This window comes from Phacochoerus africanus, chromosome 12 (genome assembly GCF_016906955.1).
Source record: "Phacochoerus africanus isolate WHEZ1 chromosome 12, ROS_Pafr_v1, whole genome shotgun sequence".
Lineage (NCBI taxonomy): Eukaryota > Metazoa > Chordata > Mammalia > Artiodactyla > Suidae > Phacochoerus > Phacochoerus africanus.
Window position 1 is genome coordinate 74,267,228 of NC_062555.1, and position 14,515 is coordinate 74,281,742.

At 53.1% G+C, this 14,515-nt stretch overlaps 1 protein-coding gene across 2 annotated transcripts in view; it reads left to right on the forward strand.

Annotated features, from left to right (window-relative positions):
* DIP2C (disco interacting protein 2 homolog C) overlaps positions 1 to 14,515 on the forward strand; it is a 330,049-nt gene that overhangs the window by 207,428 nt on the left and 108,106 nt on the right. For both annotated transcript variants that reach the window (XM_047754739.1, XM_047754740.1), the window contains 4 exons: positions 720 to 929; positions 10,281 to 10,415; positions 12,459 to 12,578; positions 13,892 to 14,089. In XM_047754739.1, coding sequence (XP_047610695.1) covers positions 720 to 929; positions 10,281 to 10,415; positions 12,459 to 12,578; positions 13,892 to 14,089 — 663 coding nt within the window. The remainder of the gene's footprint in view (positions 1 to 719; positions 930 to 10,280; positions 10,416 to 12,458; positions 12,579 to 13,891; positions 14,090 to 14,515) is intronic.

A 14,515-nucleotide genomic window follows, 5' to 3' on the forward strand; every position in this document is an offset into this window, starting at 1 on the left:
GGAGGCGCTCCCTCCTCTCCCACCCCGGCCTCCCGCAGGGCTCAGCTCTCCCAGTGAGGTGGAAATGACGAGCACACCACTGGCTCGTTCCTGGGAACCTGCTGCCAGGCGAAAAGTTATTAAATGAAGAATATTGCCATTAATTTCCTGGGAAAAAGCAACGTTTTCTCTCAACCCACGACACACGGTTTTCCTAGGTAGCAAAATAAGTCAGGTCAACAGTGAGCCCTGTTGCGAGCAATGGTGGCAGGGTGGCTGCGCGCAGTCTGAGGCCGGTGGTCATGTGAGGGCAGGAGGGTGAGCCCCGCCACTCTCACACTGACCTTCACAGTGGCCTGCAGCTCCGAGGGGCGCCTCGGGAACAGCGGAGGCTCCGCGCATCCCACTTGGAAACACTGGAACGTTCCGTGGCTCTTAAAATCCCCAGCTGGCCCTCTCACGTGGTGTCTGAGCACAGAGAGCATTTGGGTTCCCCCCAGACTCTTGAGTGGAGGCAGTTGGTACGTCTTTGTCTGAGACAGTAATGCCAAAAAGCTGTTGGTCGCGTCTTGAGGGTGTTTTGGAGGAAAAAGCCTGCAGCGTCCTAACAAATGACTTGGCATCTGAAAGGCTGTATAGCTTTCGAAGAGTGTTCAAGGCAAAAGTTGTTGGTGGGTTGACAGGTGAGCCGGGTGGGCGTTCGGAGACGACGCCTAAGCAGGTCACCTCTCTTTCCGCAGATACCTCCTCGGGCTCGGAAGACGAAGGCTCCGTGCAGGGCGACTCCCAAGGGACCCCCACCTCCAGCCAGGGCAGCATCAACATGGAGCACTGGATCAGCCAGGCCATCCACGGCTCCACCACCTCCACCACCTCCTCCTCGTCCACCCAAAGCGGGGGGAGCGGCGCGGCGCACAGACTGGCCGACGTCATGGCCCAGACGCACATAGGTGAGTGCCCCGCGGGCAGCCGCCCGCACGAACCTCCTTGCTGGGACCTCTGAGTGGCTGCCAGCAAGCCGTGCTCTTCTTATGGTGGAGCTGCCTGTCTGTGCATCGGGGCCGTGGGACCCCCCCCCCCCCCACCGCCCCAGGGACAGCTCAGAGCCCCCCACCCCTGGGCCTCTTGGCTGCAGTGGTTTTTCTGTGCGTGAAACGCTTGCTTTTGCTGTGTCTGGCCTCGCAGGCCTCCTGCGCAGTGGTGCTTTCGGAAGCTCTCTGGCGTAGAGGAGGGCAGAGGCTGGTGCGGCAGGGAGGCCTGCAGCCGCCTGTGGGCGTGTCGTCGTCTCACACGAGAGCTGCTCCTCCGCGAGGTCCTCATCGAGCTGGGGAACGAGCAGGGACTTGGAGTGGGTCTGCCCTTCCTTTGGAGGCCACTGGGAAGGGGAGGCTCTCGTTGTGGCCGCAGATGCGGCTTTCCGCCCCAGGCGTTCGGATCTCTGGGGTGGTTCACGTCCCTTTGCGTGTAGGCTCCGTGTTGAGGGGGGTTCTCTATGTCGAAATGTTGGTAGGGCGTTTGGGCATCAGAGGAGATTGACCAGGAATTCGGGCAGGGAGGGAGGACACTGGATGAGCAGTGGGGCTGCAGGAAACGGGGGGTAGAGGCCGTGCTTCTCTTCCTCCGCTCCCTCGGGCCCCACTCCGCCGGTCTGGGATGGGCGGTGGGAGGTCCAGATCTGTTCTGACCCATTTGCGGCTGTGGATTAAGGTGTTTAAACATTTCAGTCATAAGAGTGTTCACAGAGTAAATTCCTTGCTTCGAACGTTGTGTCAGACGGTCCAGTGTGTTCTCCATTCACATGGGGGGACCAGGCCCCCGACGCTGTGGTCGGTAGCCGAGCCCAGGGCAGGTGCCCGTCTCCTCCCCACCTGACCTCACATCTGGAAGGTCTGCATTTCCAAAGCAGGTACGTGCGACGAATGAATACGCACCAGCTTCTCAAGCTCGGTGTTTATTTCTAGATTTTTGGCTACTTGACAGAGTCAGGGCAATTCGAAACCAGTTCAGAACTTGGCCCCAGTGACACTCGCTTAGAATGAAGCTGAGTTAAAAGCACCAGCCTTTTCAGAATCAGCAGTGAGCCCGGCTGCCTATGGGTAGGACACGGGCAGGCGTCAAGAGAGCTGAGTTTGGTCCTGGTACTCACCTGAAGGCTGCTGGCTTCTTCAGATGTCACGTCCGGCTTTAGTTTCTCAGTGGAAAGAAGAGGAAAAACAGGAGTTCCCGCCGTGGCTCAGTGGTTAATGAACCTGACTAGAGCCCATGAGGATGTGGGTTTGGGATCCGCCGTGGCTGTGGGCTCTGGTGTAGGTTGCGGATGCGGCTCGGATCCCGCGTGGCTGTGGCTGTGGCTGTGGCTGTGGTGGAGGCCGGCAGCTACAGCTCTGATTGGACCCCTAGCCTGAGAACCTCCATATGCTGCGGGTGCGGCCCTAAACATACCCAAAAAACCCCCCACAAAATATGTTTTCAGTAACTGGTTACTGTGTGCTAAGAACCTCTATTTGAAAACATAAAGATTAAGCAGAAGTGCATGACTGTTAAAATGTGTGGGTGTGTGTTTTGAACCTGAGATGGTCTGAAATTCTGCATCGGGTGCTTCGTTGAGCCCCCACACGACAGGTCGCCCCAGAGTCCCTCCTCCTCTGCCCTCACCCCAGCCTTGGGATTGCGTCTTCTCATTCACTTCACAGCTCAGGAAAATTCAGGATCTGACCGTCATTTTGAACAGATTCTTCCTGCATTTGTCTCTCCCTTTGTGAGTTTACACGTGGGCTGCTGGAGGAAATTACAGCACAGAGAATTAGACGTATCCAGACTGTGAAAGGGTGCATGACTCACGTACATTAAGTCTCAGTGTAACGTATATGGGGTTTCTGAGCGTGCGACATCTCCATAATTTCTAATTTGGCACAAAGACGAATTCCTGGAATATCTAGGAATGTTCTAAAGGTGTGAAAAAGACATTTGAAGGAAATCAGTGGCAAAATAATAAGTTGAGAAAAGGGGAGTGAAAGAATTTTATTCCTGTGGCAAAAGCAAAAGAAGTAAACAGTCAGAGTTGGCAGGATTTGACTTTGTGTTGAGGCCATTGAGAGCTTGCAAGTGAGAAAACACTGTACATGTTTTATGAAGCAGTTGTTGGTCCCATAAGCCACCAACCCGAGCCTCCTGGCTCGAGGAGAGGTGCTTGGTAGAGTCTCTCAGTGCCTCTCGTTCCTGTGGGGAGAGGACACAAGTGGGGCCGGGCCGCGAAGGCCGCAGAGGGGCTCTGCTCTCGGGCCGGTCAGTCTTGGTGCCCGAGCGAGGTCCCGCGCCCTTGTGGCTGCGTCCTGACGGGGACGCGGCCTGTGCCTCTCCCTCCGGGAAGCTGTCCCCTTCCAGGCGGCTCTTCCTCCTCTGGCCCTGCCTGCCGGTGTCCACACCCACGGCACTGGCAGCGTGGGCCCGGGACGGTCACCGTCCTGAGATGCTGAGGCCTGAGCCTGTGCGTGTGTGCCGTGCGCTGCCTCCCCGCAGCTCCGCACCACCCTCGCCTCATCCGAGGCCCGCCCTCCGCGTGAGAACCGGAGGTCTTTATTCTGAACCGCTGCGCCTGCCATGTACTTCAGGCCGCTGGAAGAGAGAGAACCAGCACCTCTGGAGTATTGTATTGCGGTCAGAAATCGAGGAGCACGGTTTAGAGGCACCAGGAGAATTACAGCAACACTTTAAGACTTCAAGAGGCATGGGAACAAAATTTTATGCGCATTAGCTATTTGGAAAGGAAGAACCCGAAGATTAACTATTAATACATTTCTAGATTAAGAAATGAGAAAAAAGTAGAATAGATAACATTGCTGTACGTTCCGAATCACAATTTGTACATTCAGGAAATTAAAGAGACTTCTGCATGACCTCTTCTTTTGTAGCTAAGAATGTCTTGGTAAGGTCTCTGTCGCCCTTTGTAACTGACACATCTGAGATACTGTCACACACAGTTTTTATCTTCATGTGTTGGGTGTGTTTTGTTAGTAGCCAGATAGTCACAGAAGTATCTGCCATTTCCAGGACATTTTCGAATTCCTTGGTGTGGATGCTGCTCTAGGTGTGTGCTCCTTGTATTGGCGAGGACTTTCTCATCCGGTTTCTTGCACCTGATCCTGCTGAGTGGATAGACGTGCCCCATGTGCCTGATGGATGCATCATTTACCTGGAGCCTCACAGTTGCTGTTTGAATCTAGATTCCAGATTTCTCGGGGATTTATTTAGAGGGCTGAAGAGCTACCACTGTGATTAATTGCCCTCATTTATTTATGTATAATCATCCGTAGTATCAGAGACTTCTTTCATAACCTCTCTCGAGATACTTTTTGAACCTTTACAGCCTTAAATGTTAAATACACGCAGAGGGAGTTCCCGTCGTGGCTCAGTAAGAATCTGACTAGCATCCATGAGGATGCTGGTTCGATCCCTGGCCTCGCTCAGTGGGTTAAGGATCCGGCATTGCTATGGGCTATGGTGTAGGCTGCAGGCACGGCTCGGATCCCACACTGCGGTGGCTGTGCTGTAGGCCGGCAGCCAGAGCTCTGATTCCACCCCTAGCCTGGGAACCTCTGTTTGCCGCAGGTGTGGCCCTAAAAAGACAAAAGACCAAGCATAAAGAAACAAGTCATTACACCCCGAGGGTGGTGATATTAGTAAAGCCTGCACACTTCGGGCTGGGGTCGCCCCTCCCCTCCCAGCGGGGCATTGCTGCTGCTGGAGCTTCAGGATTCGAAGGCAGGTCGGTGAACTTTCCAGGGAAGAGTTAGGCTTTGTGGGCCCTGTAGTCTCTGTTGCAACTCCTCAAGTCTGCTGGCTCGAGCAACAGATGGGGGCACGTACACAGCAGGCATGGCTGCAGCCGCAAAACTTTATTCACGAAAACAGCTGGCAGGCCACCCTGGGATCCATAGTTTGCCAGTCTTTGTTTTAGAGCCTTAAGTCACATGATTGAAAAAAGAAGCGGGACGAGAGCGTTTGCCTAGGCACCAGGAGGCCGAATGGAGACCCTTTCACCAGTTCCTGTGTGTTTCTCGTGGCTCTTTGGGTGATTCAGTGCCAGAAGAAGCCTGGCTCGAGGGAGGGACCTCGTGCTGGCCAACGTGACTGGGTCTGGCTTCTCACCCTGCCCCTGCCCCGTGTCTGCTGAGTAGGGGATACAGCTGAGACCTGCCCACATACCCTCGCTGACCGTGAGTGAGCAGCCCCACGAATCTTTCCCATCTCCCTGTCAAACGTCTTTAACCCCGATCCTTTTCCCGCTCAAATGTTTCCCTGCCTCGCTCCAGTCACTGTTTGCTGTTTCCGTTTCTGGCGAGGAAAGCTCCTCCTTCCCAGGGATCACATTTTCCACCTCACTCTGGATCCTGGCTCCTCGTCCCAAAGCTGCTGCTCCCAGCCCCGCCCTTTGCCCCTCCGTGGCATCGCCTTCCCCGTGGGTGAACCCGAGCTTGGAGGCACGACCTCGGCCTGCCCCGCACCTCGTGCTCCTTCCCTCCTGTCGGTTCCTCTCCTCTGGAGGCTCCTTGCCCCACCTGTCCCTCTGCCGTCTTGCTGATTTCAGACGCTCCCTCAGTTTGCGAGGCCACCTGCCCTCCTGACGTTCCGACCCACATTTCAGAGCGCCTCCTGGCCCTGCCATCAGCCCTACCCCTGCCCTGAGGCCCGCCGTCCGATGAGGCCCTGCCTCCAGGAGCAGGCTCCAGGCCTCAGCCGTCCTTGAGCCCTTCAACACCCCTGTCCTGCCTGGGCATTAGGCTGCCATGTGTCTTGTGGGTCTGCCCCAGGACCCTGGATCTCTGCACCCCCACCTCCCATCGCCCTGCTGCAGCCCCTCCCAGCCCCATATCCGTCCGTGGCTTCACACTGTCCTGTTGATGTTGTCAGCACAGGGCTGCTCTTTTCTCTTTTCCCCAAAAATCGCTTTGGGATTTTTGCTGCTTGAGATTGATTTTGTTTATTTCGATTTTGTCCTTGGAATCAAAGTAATGATTTGGGGGCCCACATTATCCTAACCCTTCAGCCAGTGTGTGCTCCTTTTCTGCAGGAACCTCACTGGCCCGCTGCCCACACCGTGGAGCACACAGCAGAGAGATGTTTCTTTAGTTCTTTTTCCCAGTGTTCAAATGCACTTGACTCAGAAGTAGTGACAGTCATTTTCACTTTATGTACATGAGTTTCAGATTCTTTTCTTGGAACTCAGGAGAGGAAATGACCCCTGCACATGGGTAGAAATGGCAGAGCAGGAGCCCGATCACCAGGGTGGCACTGTCACTGTCACTGCAGCACGTCAGGATGCGGTGTCACTTGTGGCCACGGCGAGGAGCGAGTAGCAGCATCCTTGTTCTGCAGGTGAGGTGGCTGTGATGCCCAGGCCGCCAGCCAGTGAGTGGGCAGCAGGATGTCGGAGCAGCTGCCCTCCCCTTGGTATCTTTGTTCCCTCTTGGCCTTGCCTGTTCAAAACAGCGAGAGTGCTCTTTTCAGACCGAAGTTCAACTCACATTGCAGAAACAAAGACTTGACTGTTCCCATCCCATGCCCACTGGGTCTTTGGTCTGTGCAGGTATCGTGACTTTGAATTTGTGGATGTGAAAATCAGGAAGCTGTTTTTCCAAGGTAAAGAATCCAGTTCTGTTATTTCAACATCCTAAGATCTGTGTAACAGTCGCTATCACGTCTTCGTGAGATTTTCATGGCGTAAATGGGGGAGAGCGGCCGTCCCAGGTCTCAGGACCTCTGTGATTCTCCTCCAGTCAGCCTCGCAGATGTTTGGCTGGGAGAGATGTTTGAATGTAGAACCACCCAGCCTTTCTAGACATCTCCAGATTTAGTCTGCAATTTTGAAATGCAGTCTCCCTCTCTCTCTCTCTCTCCACCCCCTCCATCCTCACCCCCGCCCCTGCCCAGTCACAGGGAGACACGGTATACTCCTCTGTCCCTGAGTGAAATCATCAGAGCGTTAAGAATCTAAACCCTCGCTCACGTTGCCACGTGTCGCTCTGGAGGAGACACCGGTTGAGCTTGCTTGTGCACTAGGACAGCCTGCTGGAGCCGGGGAGTAGATGTTCTGGCCGGGCTGGGGACCAGGGTCTGCTCTTCCAATGAGCTGCACTTAGAGGGCGGGTCAGAGCAGCAGGCGGCTGAGCAGCATCTGCAGCAACTGAGCCAGATGCTCTGATTCCCACGAGGCCAGTGCCTCCCCTCAGCTTCACTGCAGATTCCTTTCACTGCATGTCACCTCCACGTTCTCCTGGAGGAACCTGGTTTTCTGCTGCCACATGGAGGCACAACCGTGTCGTCTTAGCTGGGGCGACCGGGCAGGCGGTCTGAGGGCCTGAATCCCTTTCTCTACTCAGCGACAGTGGAGCTCGGGCTGCCTGACAGAGACTCTGGCGGGGGCCTTGTTGATGGACAGAAGGCTGGCTTCCCTTGCACACGCCCCTCCTTGCCCATCACGTGAAAGTGGACCATGAGCGCATTTCTTTCTGCGTGTAAAGAACAGATTTCTTCTGTTTCTTCTCTTAGTTTAGGAGTTAGTAGAGGACTGAAGACTAACAGGCTAAAAAGGAAGATCTGTGACCCCTGGCCCCTGGGATTCCCAGTCACACAGGTAGAGTTAAGGGGGGCTGTGGTTCAGCCGCTGTTAGAACCAGAAGCATGTTCTCTCTGGCCGACATGTGTTCTAACATATTCATTCTTGTGTTCATTCATTCTTTGAGCCATTGCTCCAGCTTTTGCAGAGTGCAGATGACGTGGGCTGGGTGCTGTGCAGCTTGAGCGTCTGAGCGGGACTCTGGGAGCCGGACTGAGCTGGATGCTGTAAGAGCAAGAGCTTTGGAAGGAGTTAGGTCAAGGAGCAGGAAATTTCCAAGGCAGAGTTGAGCAGGTCACTTGGGACAGTCATGGCCAGAAATAGGTGTACAGAAGGGATGGGTTTTGGCAAGAGCAGTAGGCTAAAATCCAGGGCTGGGGGCGGGATGCTGTGAGTAGGAAGGACCCCTGGCACCAAACCAGCAGAGGCTGTCCTGGACAGTGGCTGAATTGGCACCAGACCAGCGGAGGCTGTCCTGGACAGTGGCTGAATGGCACTTCCCTCCTCCCTTCCTCCTGTGCTGTAATTCCAGGTTCTTAAGGAACTCGTGTCAGCTGCTGGGAGCAAAAGCCATGCAGGGGTGGAGAGACAGGACCCATCCTTGGGGGAGCAGATGCAAAGGTGTCACAATAGCCCCGGGAAAGTCACACGTGGCTGGAAGGATGGCCACCGTTTTTCTGTTGGTTTTTTAAAGTACTTGGAAGTTGCCCTAAGGAACAGTGGATCCTGGCTCAGGAGACAGAGACCAGCTCCGGTGAGAGTTCTTCACCTGCAGAGTGTTCCCGAAGCACACGGGCCTGCCAGGCCTCATGCCTGGGGGCTGAGGAGCATAGTTGACCTTTGAACCCGCATCTTCAGCCTGACCCCACTTTTTCTTACCTGTCAGCAAGTATTTCTTGAGCATCTGTGATATGCAAAGGTCTTTTAAATACTCCCAAAAGATAGATAACTGAGTAAATACTTGGAGTCCTGATCTTTATCAAAATAAAATAGGGCACCGTTTATCACTGCTGTGGCAGAATGTTCTCTGGCTTGCGAACAGAAGCCAGCTGCTAGGTTTATGATCCTACAGTGATAGCATATGCGGAGAGTTTGAAAGGGAAGGGGAGAGGAGCTGACAAGTGAATAAATTTGGAAAGTACTTTGAAGTCACACAGCTGTCCCTGTTCCTATTTTTTAATCACCAAATGTATTGAATCATTAATTTTCCCAGCTTCAAAGTGGGACCATTGCAGTACCTCTGCCACCCAACACTAAGACTCCTTGGCTGTCACCAGGGAGGCAGATACAGCGTAACATAAATGCAAGTGAATGAAATAGAAATGCAGTGAACTTTTCATTTTAGCTGCTTTTATGTGGCTCATTTGAAATTGTGCTCGTTATACATTGGCATCTATTGTATTTTCACTTGAAAGATGAGGCCCCAGGGAGTTAACTGTTCACCATGGTGAATTAGATCATTTTGAAACATGAAATAGGAGTTCCCAGGTGGCTCAGTGGTTGAGGATCCACAATCATCACTGCTGTGGCACAGGTTCGATCCCTGGCTTGGGAACTTCCACTTGCCATGGGTGTGGCCAGAAAAAAAGAACATGAAATAAGTTTGGCAAAAGCACAGGTGGGGACAGTTGGTGTAAAGGGCGAATGCAGCCTCTGAAGTGGTTACCAGGCGATCGGAATGGCTCTCCCGCCCCCCCAGGAGCTGATGACGCTTCCCTGCCCTGCCCTCCTCTCTCTGACAGGCGCTCTTTCGTAGGCTGAGCTCTCAGAAGCCGCCCTCTCGGGTGCCTGTCGGTTTGCTCAGGCAGCCACAGCCAAGCACCGTAGACACGGTTGTATCTAAGACGCTGGGTGACTCGCCGTCCTCGAGGCTGGGGTGGAGGTCGGCCTCTTCAGAGGCCTCGCTCTCGGGCGTGTAGAAAGCGGTCTTCTCTGTGTGTGGCCGTGTCCTCATCTCTTGCAAGGACACCGGGCAGGTTGAGTTAGGGCCCACCCGGTGACTGTCACCAGGACGTCGTGCAGAAGGACGGCTGCACATCTCGTCGCGCGGAACGCAGCGCCCCCGTCCGCGTCAGACGTAAATGTTACTTATGCTGAACAAGTAAGAAAGCAGCCACCATTTCCTGAGTGCTCACCTCCTATCAAGTGTTGTAAGACCTTTCCATGTGTTCACGCCTTCCGTCTCCCTGGGGGCGGGGTCCCCCTTATTCCCACGTGAGGGATGAGGAGACGGAGGTGCACACGTCAGGACACGTCCCAAGAGCGCCAGATTTGCGGAACTGGGATTCAGACGCCAGGCTCTCTGCCTCCCAAGTGTGCGCTCTTCACTGCCTCTGCTGTGACTGACGAGGAAACCACTCTTTCATGAGCGTAACTTGTGGTATAACTTACAGTATCATTTTCCATTGGCCACTTGAAGACATTATTTCAGTTCAAATGCTACATGACTCAGTGATGGGGCTCCTGTTGTCCTGTCGTGTCTGAACTTGACCCGCCTTTGCTCCGTGTTGAACAGTGTTAATTATTCCTGAAGTTCGTCTTTCTGCTGGGAGTGTTGGATTCGTTTTCAGTTCCGTGCCTTGCTCTCTGTCTCAGGATGTGGCGTGTTTGAGACCCTGCTGCTCACTTAGCCTTCACATTAACTCTGTCGTGATAACCAGAAAACTTACAATTTGCTTCTTTACAGAAAATCACTCTGCACCTCCCGACGTAACCACTTACACCTCAGAACACTCAGTGCAAGTAGAAAGGCCGCAGGGCTCGACGACGTCCCGGACGGCCCCGAAGTACGGCAACGCCGAGCTCATGGAGACGGGCGACGGTAGGTCTCGCAGCAGCAGCCTTGCTTCCCGCGCACGTTCCGAGTTCTGCTCGCCGGCCTTTCTGTGCCCGGGGTCGCATGTGCTTCCCGAGGCACAGGGTCGTCTCGTGAACTCGGGAGGTTCTCCCTAGAAGGTGGCCAGTCGCAGGAATTGCAGACTCTCTCCCAGTGGGCCAGGAGTTAGTCCTGGTAGGAAAAATGTCAGCGTTGCAGGACATTAGTCCTGAGAAGAGAAAGATTTTCGAAGATTCTGATGTTTTTGCTACCAACTGACTAATGCTGGTTCCCCAGTTAGGAAAGTAGCGCTGACGTTAGGACTGACCCGTTACCTGGAAGGGCAGGATAGAGCTAAATGTCACCAGAATCATCGACAGAGACGGCACTGTGGCAAGTGTGGTGCTTTAGACTTGGGAAGAGGGTTCTTTCTCCTCTGTGGTAGAAAAAGTGTTGGCGGCTGGATACCTACAGCCACAGGGGCCTCCCTTGCTCCCCAGAAGGTACGTCTTGGTGTGCTCCAAACAGACGCTCCTGTTCCCCGGCCTAAAGCGCCAGCCCCAGACGAGAGCTCCGTGCTTTGTTCTGCTTTCCTTAACCTCCCAGGCTCATGAAAGCTAGACTAGAACCCAAACATGGTGCAGAATGGAATTGCCTTGGTTTGCGGTCCATCCCAGTGTGTGTGTGCCCATGGTCGTGTGACAGGGAGGTGGCAAGGAGGCCTGGACCCAGCCTCGGACGGCAGATGCCTTTCCGACGTCAGTCTGGTTCCCGGCGTGGTGGGTTTCCTCGGAGGGCTTCTCAGTTTCCGTGTGTGTTCTGGTCTCTTCTGAGCGCATTGTTGATGGAGTTGGTCGTGATTCTATTCTTGTCGTCACCATCTTAGTAACTTTACTGCCTTTGAAGTGCGTCATGTGCACCTGCTCCCCCAGGCCAATGCGTGTTTTGTCCAACCCAGTGGTGTGGTGGTACCTCGTATCAGAACCACAAGGGGCTCCTGTGAGAAAACAGATTCTGGGCCACACCCCAGACCTGACACAGCAGAAGTGCTGGCTTGGACCTGGGATTGTAAATTAAGCTGGAGAATCAGTGGCCTTGTGAAATGATCCCTGATTCATCCAAGCCGATTAAGTGGGACTATTTAATGGGAAAATACTGTGTTTAGATATTGGGAAGTCTGGATTATGTATTTTTATATATTTTCAAGATTGTAAAATATTTAATGTTTCAATTCTGAAAGTCCACATAGAGCATTTTGAGGCTACCTATTAAAACGGCTTAAGGAGTTCCCGTCATGGCTCAGCATTAACAAACTCAACTGGTATCCAAGAGGATGTGGGTTTGATCCCTGGCCTCACTCAGTGGGTTAAGGATCTGGTATTGCTGTGAGCTGGGGTGTAGGTCATAGATGCAGCTCGGACCCCACATTGCTGTGGCTGTGGTGTACGCCGGCAGCTGTGGCTCTGATTTGACCCCTAGCCTGGGAACCTCCATATGTCACAGGTGTGACCCTAAAAAGACAAAAAAATAAAATAAATGGACTTAAATGTTCACTCACAAGAGTGGGGCTGAAAGACACGTGGGAGGGACCCTGCTGTCATCTGTAGGAGGACAGGGCCTGCCAGCAGCACTTGGAGAAGCAGGTCCCCTTGCTTTCATCAGCAGCTGAGAGACGGGGGCTTGGGGAGGGTCTCTCCGCTTTGTCAGCTCTCAGGCCTGGAGGCAGAGGGGCCCTGAGACGGTGTGAATGAGGAGATAACAGAGCCCGTTTCAGCTCAGTCTGTGGTCTGGAGCTCTGTCCAAGGTCCCCAGAGCAGGACGGCTCACGGAGTGTAGAAGAGACTCATTGCCGATCCTCGGTGGCCTCTCTTGGTGCAGCCAGCACCATCCCAGGCTGGGACCGTCCCCCTCGGCATGTTCTCCATGAGCAGCAGTCGTCTTGGGGGGACGCGGAGGGGCTCCCAGCCCTGAGATGGCGAGGGCGTGCCGGTGCCACGGTCATCTTTCCTGTGGCTGCCGGTTCACCTGCCTCATGCTTCTGTTTTTCAGGAGTGCCTGTAAGTAGCCGCGTATCAGCAAAGATCCAACAGCTTGTCAACACCCTCAAACGACCCAAGCGACCACCATTGCGGGAATTCTTCGTTGATGACTTTGAAGAACTGCTGGAAGGTGAACGAGGCCTCCTTCCTGCTCGTTCCGTGTTTCTGTGACCCCATAAACGTAGTGCTGTCTCTCCCAAGGCTGCCTTTCTAAGACCAGTGATCTTGGCGTCCTCGGGAGGACAGTAATCCTGCCTGCAGGATGTAGGTGCTGTTCCCGGGGTCCCTCTGCGGGCTCACGCAGTCCCGGCACAGTGGGTAGGCGGCACCGGAGGGTGCCCTCGGCAGGCCTTTGGAAGGACTCCATGCAGGTACAGGACTGGGGGTACATCAGAAAACCTGAACAGCAGCACCGGGCCCAGAGGAGCGTGGAGTGAGCTGAGGCCAGTCTCGCCTTCCTGCCTCCCCAGCTTCGAGAGCTGGTGGCTCTGCCCCTGAGCCGAGTTCTGCTGATTGTATCAGACCCAGATTCCTTATACCCTGAGTGAGACATGGCTGATTTTCCACCTAACAGGTGGAAATTTCAGGCATTGACTGTGAGAGAACCCTTTCCCAAGAGCGTGGAGAAAAAGCTCAGATTCTCACCTATCTAAAGAGCTGGGTGGAGTTTCCGTCGTGGCTCAGGGGTTAATGAATCCGACTAGGAACCCTGAGGACGAGGGTTGGAGCCCTGGCCTTGCTCAGTGGGTTAAGGAGCTGGTGTTGCCGTGAGCTGTGATGTAGGTCGCAGATGTGGCTCGGATCCTGCATTGCTGTGGCGTGGTGTAGACCGGCAGCTGTAGCTCCGATTCGACCCCTAGCCTGGGAACCTCCACATGCCACGGGTGCAGCCTTGAAAAGCAAAATAAATAAATAAATAAATAAATAAATAAATAAATAAATAAATAAATAAAAGAGTTGGGCAGGTTGTTTTTATTATGAGCCATTTTTTTGTTTGTTTCATTTAAGGAAATATGTGCTGAGCTGGTTATTCATAGAAGTTGTAGCAGATTTAAATTCATGTCTCAGTATTTACAGGCAAAATACAGCAAAATTTGAGCTCTTTGGAGTCTATCATTACTAGGGTATCTTGATCACTGATATTTTAAACATGGCTATTGCTGTCCTCGACTCTAGGCGTGTTAAAATGCATAGTTTTACTTGTCAGTTTATAAAGGCACCCAGGTCTCCCTAAGTTCTGCATCCCAGTGTTGCCTTGGAAATTATAAGGGCTAAGTGCTTCCATTACATCTAATTCTAGAAAAGCACCTGTAGGCATTTCCTGTCTGCTGATAAATTTATACCTTAAGTGTAAGTCTTTTAGCTTCTTCAAAAAGAATAAAAAAGTGATCCTGCTAATGTGGATGTATTTTTCTTGAAAACCTTTTGTTCGAATGTATTTAGTTCAACAACCAGACCCAAACCAGCCAAAGCCAGAGGGAGCCCAGATGTTGGCCATGCGTGGGGAGCAGCTGGGTGTAGTTACAAACTGGCCACCGTCTTTAGAAGCTGCGTTACAGCGATGGGGGACCATCTCCCCAAAGGCCCCCTGCTTGACCACGATGGACACGAATGGGAAACCCCTGTACATCCTCACTTACGGTAAGCCTTCCGTTTGCCTGGTGCCTGCGTGTGTCGCTTCACCTGCCCCTTGGAGACTTGTGCCGCCTTATGTTTCCAGGCAGGAAACAAATGGAATCTGAAGGGAAATGTTTTAGGCAGAGCATTTGCTTTGGATATGAAGTTACTATTTGTTAAATGCTTTTGAGTAAAAAGCAGTGGCGAAAAATTAGTGATATAACTGGTAAGAAGTAGGATTTTACCCCCTGGAATGTATATGTGATCTTCTTGAAACGGATGCTTTCAAGGAGAACTGGTAGTTAATGAATTTGCATCAGAGCTCTTTGACATGTATCACTGAGAAGAGACAGAGTCTCTTTCCAGAGTGCTTTTTCAGAGAGCAAGAGAAACAAACTTTTCTTGAGTCCTTTCTTCAGCGCTGCTAATGCAGCCTGTCAGCTTGTGGAA